The sequence below is a fragment of the Canis lupus genome, chromosome 26, assembly GCF_048164855.1.
Source record: "Canis lupus baileyi chromosome 26, mCanLup2.hap1, whole genome shotgun sequence".
NCBI lineage: Eukaryota > Metazoa > Chordata > Mammalia > Carnivora > Canidae > Canis > Canis lupus.
This window is the reverse complement of record NC_132863.1, coordinates 11475919-11490762: the sequence shown is the minus strand read 5'-3', so window position 1 is coordinate 11490762 and position 14844 is coordinate 11475919. Positions and strand designations below refer to the sequence as shown.

The 14844-nt window shown below is 44.7% G+C and overlaps 1 protein-coding gene across 2 annotated transcripts in view; it reads left to right on the top strand.

Annotated features, from left to right (window-relative positions):
• The window catches only part of ISM1 (isthmin 1), a 71322-nt gene that overhangs the window by 48371 nt on the left and 8107 nt on the right, over positions 1–14844 (top strand). For both annotated transcript variants that reach the window (XM_072800047.1, XM_072800048.1), the window contains exons 3-4: positions 5740–6004; positions 13837–13980. In XM_072800047.1, the coding sequence (XP_072656148.1) occupies positions 5740–6004; positions 13837–13980 (409 nt within the window). The remainder of the gene's footprint in view (positions 1–5739; positions 6005–13836; positions 13981–14844) is intronic.

Below are 14844 nucleotides of genomic sequence, written 5' to 3'. Positions count from 1 at the left end.
GACACTGTTAGAGTCCAAAGCCTATGAAGGCTAAGGTACCACCCACCACCTTTGTGTCCACTGCCTAGACAGGCCACTCCGCTTCCGCTTTGTATGATTCCCATGACTGTTAGCCTTCCTTGGGCAGTAGAGAGGAGTGAGCAGCCAGTTTTACTGATCTGATGACCTGTTGGTCCTAAAGAAAAGGAAATTGAGCTGCATTTCTGGCCTTCTCTTTCTGGAAGGCCACAAAGGCTACTCAAATATGTTCAAAGAAAATGAAGCAGATGCAATTCCTGAGAGCCCCAGCCTAGATCTGTGTGCTAGTGTGTGAGGGTGCATACGCAAGCACATGCGGTTGTACACGCTCACACATGCACATACACACAACGTTGGCGCTGCAGCACCACTGCACTTGAGTAAACCAGTTCCCTGGTGGTCCTTTAAAAGATGAAGTGCTTTTCTAAAAGGGGGTGATGGTTTGTTTCTGTGTTGGCAGCCCTTATCCCTTCCTTACAGCACTGCTCTTTTGTTGAAATGCACTGGTTTGACACGGGGGTGGGGTGGGGGGGATGTTCAGCCAAGCAGACAGCCCCAGTGATCACCGAGGGCAGTCAAAGCATTTCCTCTCCCCAGGGAGCCGAGCAAAGACAGGTGAAGGGCACATCCATGGGCTCAGCTTCTGCCAGGGCCCCTGGGTGTGTCTACCTCCCGCCATCCACACACAGCTGGCAACCTGCCCGTTGCCCCCACCTAGCTGCCCTTCACTGAAGCCGGGGAGCTGCACAGGAATTTGATACCCCTCTCTCTGAACAACCCCTCCCCCAACCTCCTCGAGTGTCTGAAAGAGTTTCCCACGCTCTAAGACGAGTGTCTGCTATCTTTCCTGCCAAATGACCCACACCTTTCCAAAGTGACATTGCTGAGCCTGTGCAAGGGTACATCCCTATTGGGCCTCTTAACTTTGGGGAAGGGAAATCCTTTAAAAAGCCCAGCTTTTTTGGAGCTCTTTGAAACACTCCCCCACCTCCTGCCGCCCCTCCAGGCCAGGTGGAACTGGATTAGGGCTGTGGAAGTAAGTGGGAAAAAGACAGCAATGCACAAATAGCCTCAGATTCCTGAACCCAATCTCCATATTAAATCTAAAACAATAGTCGAAGTTGGATTGTGTTAAAAATAAATAAATAAATAAGTCAGGAAAGAAAGGAAACTCTCCCAGGACAAGCTAAACTTGAACTTCAGTATTTTGTTGGCTGAGTTTTTGGTCTCCAGCTGATGTTCAGATAGCAAAGACAAAAGTTTCTAAAATAAACTCATTATTAGGCTTACTGCATCAATTCATTACCACAGTAGCTATTCACAACCAAATATTTCTCTTTTCTGGATCAAGCCAAGATTAGTATTCATTTCAACCAATATACTTATTTCTTTTTTCCCACTGAGGGAGACTTAAAATAGTCATATAAAGATCTTTTTTTTTCCTCTTGACTCAGACTTACATGGCCATACTTTACATGGCCATCAGCCTCTTAAGGGCCATAAAATACAATCAGATGGGTTGGCTGGGGCTGTAAACATATGTGCTTCTACTTTTGATTCCCCTCCTCCTTTTTCTCTAAAATACTTTCAGAATTGCAGCTCTGGCCAACTGAGAACCAGGAAATCTCTATGCCCAAAACATGGACCCACACACCTATGGGGACAAGCCTGTATTGGGAAGATTCTGATGGGGGCATAGCGTCCAGACCATGGACAAGAGTCCACTAACCTGCCTTTGGGATAGGCACCACCAGAGTCTGCCAGGCTTGGCCACTATGGCTCCATGAAGGTTACTCAAACTCTCTATGCCCCTGTTTCCTTGTCTATAAAATGAGATGACAATACTACCCATGAGTAGCTCTATAGTACAATACTGCCCAGAAGGTGTTGTGAGGATTAAGTGAGATCATCCATGTGAAGCACCTAGCACAGGGCCAGGTATATGGTAAACTTCCCCAAATGAGTGGACGCAGGTTGGTGTTGACCATGGATTGAGATGACAGAGGAAACATATAAAATAATTGGAAATACAAGAACTCGTTTCAAGACAAGCTCTATACCTTCCTTGCTATTCACCTCAGAAACTTGAATTTTCCACGTCACTTTCTCTGCCTGAAATTCAAATCTAACTCGTGTAGAACAAGCAATAATGTTTCGGCAAGCACACCGCAAGTCTCAAAGCATTAACCACAGTTAGCTGGGTTACCATAGTTTTTAGAGCATGACTGATTATATATCTCCGTAGCCCATTTTGTGTTCTTTCTGCAGCAGTTGTCAAGGAAGGAGAGGGCCTTTCACTGGAGATTATTTTCTTGTCCCTGGATGCTCAGTTCTCCTGAGGAAATCATAGTTTTCAAGTCTTAGAGGACAAAACTAAGAGATTCTAGAAGATTCTCCTGAGTTGAGAAAGTCTAGGCCTCTGTTTTCTGAGAGTCATTAGTTTATTAACTGATAGAATTGTGATAATTTCTCTACACTTTTCCAAGCGTAGAGTTTGTTTCTAATAAATGTCTTGACTATCAAGAGAAGGAAAGGAGTGGTAACACTTTGTAGAATCTTATCCTCATTTCCCAAGTTTGGACAGAATTCCCCAAACTGACACCTATTTTGGACTCTCTCTCTCTCTCTCTCTCTCTGGTTTTTGTTTTTGTTTTGTTTTTCTTGGAGCTGATAAGATCCTGCCAGAAGTTGGACTTGGGTCTTTTGAAGGAGTTCTCTGACTTGTATTGTCTTGATTCATGGTATGGAAAAGTCCAGAAGAGTAAATATACTAAGCCACATCAATTATGTGTATTAAGGAAGAGAAAGGATGATAAGGTCTAGCATCTTTATCGTCTTGGAAATCTGCTGTACTCACTCCCACACCTTCAGCCTATCACATCAATTATTGTTTAAGGCATCTTTATCAGCACATTCTTTGATGCTAAAAAGAAAAAAAAAACATGTAAATAGAATGAGAGCAACTGGAAATATAAAACTAATCTCTGCCATGCAAGAAGCCACTGACATGCTCATTAAGTTTCTTTAATTGGATTCCTATAATATTTCAGGTTCAAGATTAGATTTCTTCTTTTGATATCAGTATGAGAGCTCCACATTAACTGTAGGGAAGGTTGAATTCTAAAGTTTGAGTGTGTGTGTGTGTGTTTTGTTTTGTTTTGGGGGTTTTGTTTGTTTTGTTTTGTTTTTAATTCAATTGGGGCAGTGGCCAGTAATTAAAGGGGAAAAAGAAACCTCTAAGCTGTTGAGATTTAGTCATCGATATAGTTTTTGGAGTAAATTTGTATTTTGCTACTTATTGCCTGGCCAGACAACAAATCTATTTTGGTTGGATCTGAGCAACAGTTTGGAGAAAAAAAAAATCGTATTGACGGTAATAGCTTAAAACATGAAATTGTTTTTATTCCCAGCTTGGAGAAATTGCAGGGCACGTTTTGCTTAGGCAATCCCTTTGACTCCAGTCTGAGTACAAATGGAATACCAAAACTGTTGGGCACATTCCCCCTTATCTTCTACCCAGAGACTGATTTCATTACCATAATTGCAGGCTTGCCTGGCTCTTGGCAGCTTCTCCCCTCCGAGACCCTTAACAGCCTTACAGACGATTGTTGCGGCTCAGTTGTTCTGTCTGTAGGCAGGGGGGACGAGACTGCAGAGGAGAAAGGTTCTGTCTCCAGAGGCTCAGCATTGCCCTATCACTGCCCAACTGTGTACTCCTGGGACACTTGTCCTTTCAGGGTTGCATGTGGAGTCACTCTCTCCAGCAACCAGCCATTCCAACAAATAAGATTGATAAAAGACATATGATTCCTTTTTTTTTCTTTTTGAAATTTGAAAGATTACTAAAAGTTCCATACTTATTTATAAATATGCAAGAGATACTTTCAAGACCGGAGAATTATGGTGCGGAATAAAGCCAATGATGCCCTTCTAGGCATCCCACACCAGAAGAAAGATTCATTTGCCTTGCTGCAGCCCGAGGATACTCTGGGACTGACAACCATTCTCTTGACCTTATGTCTGTTCCAAAGCCCAGGCCTGGCATTGGCCTGGCAACTTCCTTGGAAGGTCAAAGCAAGTAGAATTCGAATCTCCCCCTTCCTAGCACAATAGGAAGGGGCTGTTTGTCTCAGGGATGGGCACACCCTGGTGCAGTTTGGCAGAGCATCCCAGCGACTCTCTCAGATGTCGGGTTAGGGCAAAACTGGAAATGCATCTTCCTGGTACATCTTGCGCTGATTACTCAGAGCACATGTTTTTGATTCATTTGCACACAGCTCATCCGGGGGGTGTTGCAAGGGCTATGTGATGGCCAAAGAAACCCAATGAGTCTTTTATTATATTTTTTTAAACAAGTTTCTCTACGTTGATTGTCTCTTGGAGCCAAGAAACTGCATTCTTCCAGCCCCGTGACTTCAACACTAGGCTAAGTAAATCTGAGAGCAAGTTCTAACCTTGGCTCTGAAATTATCTGCTCTGACCCTGATGGTCAGTTGAGGAGTGTGCACACAAGGTCCCAATACGGAATGAGTGAAAGTCTTGAAGACACAGTGCTCACACCTCTACACAACCTTGGCTGCCAGCCCCCACTAGCCTCTGGGCCATCTTGCCCCACTACTTACATGAGGGGACAGTACTTCTGTTACTTCTTGAGAGACAGTGTGGCAGACTTGTTAAGAACATGAGCTCTGGGGCTTGACTATCCACATCTGCCACTTACCAGCTGTATGACCTTAAGCAAGTTGTTAACGTCTCTGTGAAAAGCTAACCTGTTGCTGTCTAGCAACCAAAACTTAACATCTTGAAGTGGTGACCATTGGATTGTTCAGGGTCCTGTGGGTTAGGAAGATGAACAAGGCTGTGCCAGTAGAGCTTGTCTCTGGCTCACAAGGTATTGGCTGTGGTTAACCCAACTGGGCTGAAGCCTCCAAGGTGGCCTCACATGACTGGTGCCCTGGAGCTGGCCATTGGCTGAGGTACCTCAGTTCTCCACCAGGTGGCCTTTCTCTTCACATGATCTCTATGTGCAAGGCTTCCTTACCTAGAGGGAGGAACTGATCCAAAAAAATGAAAATGGAAGTTGCAGGACTTCCTAGCGCTTGTCACAGTGTCAATCCTACCATATTCTACTGAACGAGGTGAATCACAAGAATAGGCCAGAATGAAGAGGAGAGGAAATCACTTCTTAATGAGAAGTGTAGCACACACATATGAGGATGGGACAAATTGCTGGGCCCGTCTTTGCATGTAGTCAATCACAGGACCCAATCAATAGTACCAACCTTATACGGTTGGCATGAGGTTTAAATAAATTAATATAGCAGGGCATTTAGAGCAGTGCCTGGTATCGACTAAGTCTGTGCCAGTAAACATTTACTGTACTCAGTAAATGTTTGATTTTATTGTAATTATTCTTGTGTCACCTTGGGAGGACGTTTACTCCTTGAATTAAAGATTTCCCAGCAGTGTAGTCATCAGTGAATCAGGAGCCCCAGTGATGACCTCCCAGTGTGAGGCCCATGTACATCAGTCCTATCTGGCCATGGGGTCTATTGGGCCACCTCTGGGTGTTTCCCATTCTGTTGCACCATGTAGTCTCAGCATTCCTTAATGAGGGGCGCAGCCATCATTTCCCTCTGCTCTCTTAGACATCCTTCTGAGGGTGTCTAGTTTGGAGGCTGTTGACTCCTCATTGACTCTGGCCTGTTCTGAATTCTTCAGGTCACCATAGAGGTGGTGGATGGTCCTGACTCTGAAGCAGATAAAGATCAGCACCCGGAGAATAAGCCCAGCTGGTCAGTCCCATCCCCTGACTGGAGGGCCTGGTGGCAGAGGTCCTTGTCCTTGACGAGGGCAAACAGCGGGGATCAAGACTATAAGTACGACAGTACCTCAGACGACAGCAACTTCCTCAACCCCCCCAGGGGGTGGGACCGTCCAGCCCCAGGCCACCGGACTTTTGAGGCCAAAGAGCAGCCAGAATATGGTGAGTTTACCACCCAGTGACATAAAATTGGGGAGAATAAATGAGGATGACGAGACCTAATCGAGACGGAGTCAAGCCAAACCCAGTTTACAGTGTGTGGTTTCGGGTCTTCTGTGAGGCATACCTCATGAAGACTTTATTCCACGGAAGCCCCAAGAAGGCACCAGCAGCTGCATTTTTCTGGAGACACTATAATTTTTAAATCATACCAATTATCCTAGGAGAGAATCTTTTTTTTTTTTTTAGTTAGGGGTTGTTGAGGTTCTACCTTTTCTCCCCCAAATTTCAGTTTTATTTCTAAAAATGAAGAAATCACCAAATTGACTTCCTTGTATATTTTACTGGAAAAATTCATACTGAAAATCAACTTAGTAAAAAGAGGAGTGTCCAGCTGCTTCTTTTGACCAGGAAGCCATGTTATTATGTCTGACATTGGCAGTGGAGCAGCCCTTGGGAATCCACAGGAGTCTGTGCTTCATGGGTTGTCAAAGGCAGGCTTCCCCACCAATAAATTTTAAGATGCCAAGTAGGACTTCTGATTTCCCATGAAAAATCCTTTTTCACTTGAGTTGAGTGGGAGACAGATTGAGGGAAATTCAGCTCCACTCAGTCATTCAGGGATCCAGGCTCCTTTCATCTTAGAGCTCCACCAACTACCAGGGCCTGGGGTATGCCCTGGAAGCTCAGCATCCAGTTGGCAGCCAAGGAAACAGGTGCAGCCTGGAAGAGGCGCACATGCCCTTAACCACTCAGGCTGGAGATGATCCGATCGTGTCCACTCAGACTCTATTGGTGACACTTAGTCATATGGCCCCACCTAGATGCAAAGGAAGCTGGGAAACACATCCTGGGTGTGCAAGAAGAGGAAAGAGACCTGGCAAGCTTTCATGGGGGATCAGAGTCTGCCCAGAGTCAGTATTAATAACAATATCTGATGTCATGCACATGCCTCCATCATGATGGTGTTCTAGTGGCTTCACCACCAGCAGCCTGAGAAACAAATGCTGTATGATGGGAATGACTTGTCTCACACCATTGTACTCTCACCCTTACCTCCATTTCTCAGTAGAAAGACCAGCTGTATATTGGAGAGTCACTTCTGCCACTAAGAGATGATACTAGGCAACTTCCAAAACAGGACGACCGTTTTGTAAAGGCATGCCTTGTGTTGGGCACCATGCTATGCTCTGGGAATCCAAAAGTTAGAAAGATGCAGGCCTTCCCAAAAGAGGATCTCACCTCTCTGTGGACAAGGGAGAAAAGTTGTGTGATAGAGGAAAACAGTGCCATGGTAGAGATACACATCAAATGCTAAGGGAGCAGAAAGAGAGAACTCCTACCGTCCTTCCAGCCAGGGGGCTTGTAAAACCTCCCCTTTCCCAGAAGTCCAGGTCCAGTTTATCTGTTTTCCAAGGGAAAGGACAAGGGATAGTCACCAATATGTATATAGCATTCACCATGCACTAGGCCTTCTTCATGGCATCTCACATATATCAGCTTGTTTAATCAGCTCCCTGGGGCGGGTACCCATTTTACAGATGGGAAAACTGAAGCCTAGAGAAGTTAAGCAACTTGATCTCTCCTTGAGGGTCAAGGCCTAGAATTCATTTCAGGCAGTCTGAGCCCAGAGTCTGTTCTTTTAACCACTTTGTTATTCTGCCTTTCTGGGGAACAAAAATATATATATATATAGCACATCCTTTAGGAGAGTAGAATGTTCTAGAAATGCGTACTTCGATTGGAAGGCATAAATGGAAGGAAAAGTCCAGTGATGTTAAGCAAGAGGAACACAGAGGATCCCTGGGTGCCAGTCTGGTGTGTCACAGGTTTCTGGCTTAACCTGTTTGCCCCACACACAGGGAATACTGTTTTGAAGAATGGAGCTCAGACCCTCCACATCAGAATCCCTTGATTGCATGTTTGAAGATGCCAATCCCAGCCCCAGCCCCTTCCCTCTATACCAGTGGTCCTTAAGGTGTGAACCCCAATCAGCCGTATCAGCATGGCCTGAGCTGTGACAGGCATGCACATTTTCAGGCACCAACCCCAGGCCTATTCAATCAGACACTCTAGGATGGGTCCCCCAAATCTGTGTTTGAACAAGCCCTCCAGGGGGCTCTAGTGCACTGAGCACCACTATTCCAGAGCAACGGTTCTCTGCCTTAGTTGCTCCTGAGAGTCACTTGAGTAATTTTTTTAAGTCCCAATGCCCAGACTTCTCTTCAGCCCAGTTAAATTGGGATCTCTGGGGGTAGGGCCCAAGCATCAGTTTTTAAAAGCTCCATGAGTGGCTCCAGCATGCAGCCCAGTTTGAGAGACGCTGCCATCCTTCTACTGAACTAGAATGCCCAAGAGTGAGACCTGGAGTTGGTCTCACTCTGCTTTTTTGTCTCTTTCTTTTTGCAACCAAAATCACCTGGTGATTCTCATGCTCACCAAAGTTTGGAGACCATGACTAGAAACAACTTTTGCATCTAAAACCCTTACGGAAGACACTGCTGAATTCATGAACATTAAGAACATCGTCCATTTCAATCTTAAAGAAAGAATTTACTTGTACTAGAATAGTTACTGTAACGGCCTCAGCCACCTTCACCCTAGCTTTCTAGGCCTAGAATACCTATGGAATGTCCCTCATCTGGACCTTCCAGCAGCCCTGGGCCTTGGAGAAACTCCTGTATTTTATGATTTTGGAGTATCTCTTAGTAACTGCCTCATCATTGGAGTGTAGGTATCAGGATTGCTACTTTGTAAAGAAGAATTTGTTCCTCTGACTACCCCCAAAGGAGTGCTTCTCAGACTTTAACATGCCTACAAATAACCTAGGGGTCTTTTCAAATGCAGCTTCTGATGCACTGGATGAAGCTGGCACAGCCAGCCCTCAGACCACACTTTGAGTAGCAAGACTCTGTTGTAAATGCTCAATAGCATGCAAAATGAGTAAATGATGACTACTTCTCTGACAGGCTCACAAGGGATGTGTGATTTCCAGAATTCTATGCAGCATCAGATGAGCTGAATGCTCTTTTTTTCAATCAACAAAAAACTATTAAGCAATTTGTAAGTATTTGTCTCTATGTTGGATGCTGTGATGGATACAGTGAGAGAACAGGTGGCCGGGGAAGGTGGGGTTCATGCTGTGACAAAGCAGCGCCACTCATTGTACTTTGGTATGTGCTGCCTTGTCTGGGGCGTGCTAATACTGCCACAGGAAACTGGTCTTTGTGGAGGGTGTTGATCTCAGATTTTGAAAGCTAGGATCTTTAAAAAAAGAATTTAAATGTTTCGGACCAAAGAGTACTTAAAAAAAAAACAAACCTAGGTGAAAAAATAGACTAGAATGGGATCTTCAGAATAAATTATAAAACACAAAATAGAGGTTAGGTAGACCTACTTCATGATTGTGGAAACATGATGAGACCATGAGTTGGCTCAACTCCTGACTGGATTTGAGATGCTACATTTTAAATACCTTCTGTAGAGATACTTTACGTATCATCAAGAACAAAGAAAGAGTCCAAATAAATATTTTTCTGTCAAATAGTAGTATACCATTCCCAAAAATGTTCTGAATAACCCGCATAATGAAATCAGATAGGCATTGCTTACTGTAACCTGGGTTTGGGACTCAGTTCTTTGCAATCCTCTGACTGGTCATGGTCCTATTTTAATAAATTTCACAGTGATTTTTGTCAAGGCTTTTCTTTGCAATGTTGAATTATGGCCACATAAGTGGGTGTCTTAAAAAAAAAAAAAAGAGGCCAACATGAGCCAGAGTTAAAGCTGCAGGAGTACCAGGATATGGAACAGCATACGACTGGAACAGAGAGACCCCACATCTAATCCCAGCTCTGCCAGATTTGAGCTGTGTGATGTTAGGCAAGACCCTTAACCTCTCTGAGCCTTAGTTTCATTATCCATAAAAGGCAGATATTTCCACCTACCCACAGAATCATTATAGGAATTTAATCAGTATGTTTAGATGGAGAAGCTGGTTAAAGCAGGCCCTCAATAATTGGCAGCCACTCTCATCTAAGATTAGTGGTGGAGGCTTGCCTGTGACCAAGTCAGGACCCAAATCACTCCAGTTGCCCAGATACTGTTTAATCACTACCTTAAAATTTCAAATGACATGTTTGAAACCCAGCTCTCAGTCCAGTACACTGTGGATTGTTTTCTTCCCTCACTGAGCTCTTTGCTGTCATAAGGACTGTTTTTTTGTTTGTTTTTTGTTTTTTTTTTAACTGTCACTGTCACCTTGGCAATTACTGCTGGTCATACTCATTTTCTGCTCTGAGCGATGTTCCCTGGCAGGTGAGCAAATTAGAACAGACTTGTTTTATTAAAGCAGAAAAGAATACTGCCCTCAAAGCCTTCTGTCCTTTGCACACATTAAACAAATAAAGATTCCCCAAGAGGAGGGTCTTTCCTGGGACATCCATCTGAAACAGTATGCTATGGAGCCTTCAGGGGGATGAGCTGACATATACACCTTGCCCTAGGAGGTGGCTTCATTTCATTCCTAGCCTAATAGAAATGATGAGCCATGTGGCTACAGAACTATTTTGTGCCTGACTTTGAGGGACCACCTTTTAAGTTTGGAAAATAAATGACTTTGTGAGCATTTAAAATAAAAACCTAAAGAAAACCACTTACTGGGATAGTATACCCTTCATTATTCCAGAGTCTGCTAGCCACCTAGAAAGCATATTTTAAGGAGATTTTTTTATGGTATATTTGTAACAGTTAACTTTTGCTGTTTAAGAAACCACCCCCCCAAATTGAGTAGCTTAAAAGAACAAACGGGTTCTCTCGTAAGAATCTGCAGTTTGCCTGGACTGTTCTTCAACTCTGGGCTGGCTTGGCTGGGGCTGGATAGTCGAGGATGGCTTCACTCAGCACTGGGCCCCCAGCTGGACAGCTGGGCATCCTGCGGTGGCTGGCTGGAGTCTCTCACTCTCCAGGTGGCCAGCCCAGGCTCTTCACATAGTGATGGAAGAGTTCTCTGCAGCAAGAGGACAAATCCTAATGCACAAACACTTGGCCAGCCTCTGTTTGCATCATATTTGCTATTTTCCCATTGGCCAAAGCAAGTCACATGGCCCAGGCAGGGGTCAACAGAAAAGGAGAGTAACCAAAGGGTAGATACGGGGAGAGGAATTATGGAAGCCGTTTTTCACATAATCCGATTCAGTATTAACATTCAATAATTTAGATCCAAGAGCCCAAGACCAGAAATTACCTTGCACAAAGATTCCAATATAAGCCTCATGGCGGGGTTAATGCTGAAATCTCAAAGTTCAAGCATATTTCCCCAAATTCTCTCCCCATATTACTACAACAGTAACGAAAGGTTACTAGAGATTTCTAGATGGTTGAGGTCCCATTGCTTCCAATGAGCCACCACTTGGCATCACTGGAGTATGTACCCACCATATAGATGACAAGAACTCTACCTAAGTGATTTTAATAAGCTTCTTCTGACTGACCCACTGCCCCCTTTATGAGTCCAACAACATTACAATCTTTACTTGTGACTTTTTGTTGTTGTAGTTCCCTTCAACAAATCTGGTCTTGGTGGTACATGTAGGGTGTGGCTGAGTGTGTTCGGGTGTACATATAACCCACCACAACTGAATGTTCCCACTGACAAGAGTGTGATCTCATGATTGTCCCAGGCATATCTCTGATGTTCTCAGGGAGATTATCAAGAGATACCAGACCACAGAGGTCTTGGAGGGAGTAGCAGCTGCACCTACCCGGGTGGTTTCTCCCTCTGGGGGCAACTTGTCTCTCCAGTTCTACATGTTGATGCCTAGTAAGTGATGGGAGAGATGAAGAGGCTGACCTGGGGAGACAGGCCCAACTCCTTCACACGAGACAGTCATTTCAAACATCTGGCTTGGCTGTGTTGCTAGAAAACCATTTCTTAGAAGAAAATCAAAAAACAGAAAGATTCCTTTTGGGGAGAAAGAAGAAATGGATGGGGGCCCCAGGGCAGGCAAGGTGTGGGCAAACTCTCTGCTCTGGGTTAGGGATGAGAACACAACCATGAACAGCCAACACCCCCCCACACCCCACACCCCACAGCTCCATTTAAAGGGCTGAGGAGCCAGAACGGCCCTCTGTTTGCCTGAGGAGTGTTCAGAGTGAGCACCATGTAAACAACAGGCTGGAAGGCTGGCACAGAGCCCACACTGCAGGTAGAAACATGTGTGGACTACATTCCTGCCGGGCCTACATAATAACAATCACCACGACCGGTTATGAACAGAGGGGACCCCCTTCCCGGCAAAGCACATACCTATAGCCCCAAGCTTGGTACTGGCAGAGGCCCCAGGGCTGTAGGACGATCTGGAAAAACCAGGAGAAGTTATTATAGAGTAAAGAGGCTGCTGAGGGAGTCAGGCTGTAGAGATCAAGTGCTCAATACTAGGACCCAAACTTTCCTTCCTGTTACCCTTATGACCTTGGGTTAATTCTCCCCAGTCACTCTAGGACTTAGTTTCTTTACTTTTAAAAAGAGAAATTCAGTTTTGATGATATACCAACAATCTTTCTCACACTCCCAAGCCTTCCTAGTTTGATCAACTTCTCTTATTTTATTTTTTTTGTAAATTTATTTTTTATTGGTATTCAATTTGCCAACATATAGAATAACACCCAGTGCTCATCCCATCAAGTGCCCCCCTCAGTGCCTGTCACCCAGTCACCCCCACCCCCGCCCACCTCCCCTTCCCCCACCCCTAGTTCATTTCCCAGAGTTAGGAGTCTCTCATGTTCTGTCTCCCTTCCTGTACGTCCCACTCATTTTTTACTTCTTTTTTCATACCATTTAGTGGCTTCTAATATACTGTGTAACTTACTCATTTTTTGTTTCTTACTTATTTTGGACTCTTCTTACTAGAATATTAGTTCCATGAGGACAAAAATCTTTGGAAATTTTATTTAGTCATATTTCCCATATACCTAGAATTGTGCCTGGCATATAGTCGGGGCTCAGTAAGTAGTCATTGGATGGATATTAAGTGATGACCTGGAGGGATCGTTTCTAGCTTTGCCATTATGTAGCAGCTACCTACTGCTGTATAATAAACCATCCCAGAACTCGGTGGCTTACAACAACAGAAGTTTATTATTTCTCATGATCCTGTGGTTCAGAAGTTCAGGGAGCACCCCACGAGGCAGCTGCTACACTCCTAATAGCATCTCCTCTACTCAGCTGTCCACTGGGAAGGGCTAGAAGGTTCAACAAGGCTTCATTCACATGTGTAGTATCCTGCAGCCCCTCATGCACCTCCTCTCTCTCCATGTGGTGGCCCTTAATTCACAGGTTTAGCCACAGCTTCTTCCACAGTGACTGGATTGCCCAAAGTGAAAGTCGGAAGCTTTCAGGCCTCATGGGGCTGAAGTCAGCTCAGATTTTAGAGAAGGGAAAATAAGCTCTCTTGCTTTCATTCTCAATGAATGTATGTGTAAGGATGGAAGGAAGTGATGGTGGTCATCTTTGGAAACTACCTACCTGGTATTCTATGATCCCATACTCTACAAATGTGCGCATTCTCGATAAGCATTTACTGGGCACCTTCTAGGGGTCAGGCCTGGCCACGTGCTGACCACCACAGTGCTCAAAACCTCAGAGAGAGTTCCTGCTCTCACGAAGCTAATCCCTAAAATGAACTCTGGAGCCACAAGCCTTTTGACTCCAGCTGGCATCTGGTCCCCTCCAACAGTGAGAACGATGGAAGAAGACAACTGGCAGGCTGCTTGACAAGGGGGATTTGGGGACTCTTTGGGCGAGGCTGGTGACCATATCCCTGGCTCCCTTCCAGATTCCACAGATGGTGAGGGTGACTGGAGCCTTTGGTCTGTCTGCAGTGTCACCTGTGGGAACGGCAACCAGAAACGGACCAGGTCTTGTGGCTACGCATGTACCGCAACAGAATCTAGGACATGTGACCGTCCAAACTGCCCAGGTGGGTTTATGCAGGGGAGTGGCTCCAAGTTCAAGGGGAAGTTCTCCATTTATGTGTAAACCTTAGAGAAAATAAGTTTTAAAAAGACAACCATTTCCCTAATAAGAATTCTGACCAGACTGAAACAACAAGAGATGAGTAATGAGCTGAATGGTTGAAAAGATGGGTTTTCTGAGTCTTATGCACAACTCCCATGGCCATGACAAAGAACACAATGGCACAGTGTACATGTTTAATTTAAAGAAGGGACCCTGGTTAACTTGCGCATTTGATGTGGGATTTGTTGTGCCTTGAAGAGACAGACACATGCAGAGAGACATTCATGGTCTGATAAGGAAGTTAAGATGAGAGGCTTGAAGATTTATTTATTTGCTTTAGAAAGAGAGAGAACAAGTGGCTGGGGGTTGGGGGAAGGGCATTGAGGGGGAGAGAGAATCCTGAAGCAGATTCCCTGTGGGGCTTGATCCTAGGACCCTGAGGCCCTGACCTGAGCCAAAATCAAGAGTCAGCTGCTTAACCCACTACACCACCCAGGCGCCCCCAGTTAGTTATTACTTTAAACTGCATTGTCAGTGTTTTAAAAACTAAACTAATTGCAAACTTGGTAAGAGGCTGAATTGGGGGTAAAAAATAATTGTGTCTCTCTATAGCAGTTGTGTATCAAAGTGTGGCCTGTTTTTATAGGCATACACATTTTTAAAGGGTCAAGAAGAAAGAAGAGAAAGAGTGGGGGAGAGATACACAACCAAGACCACATGTGGCTCACAAAGCCTAAAATATTTACTCTCTGACCCTTTACAAAAAATTTACCTACTCCTGGCCTATAACTTTACATTTTACATGTGCTTCCGTTGCCAGTTAGAA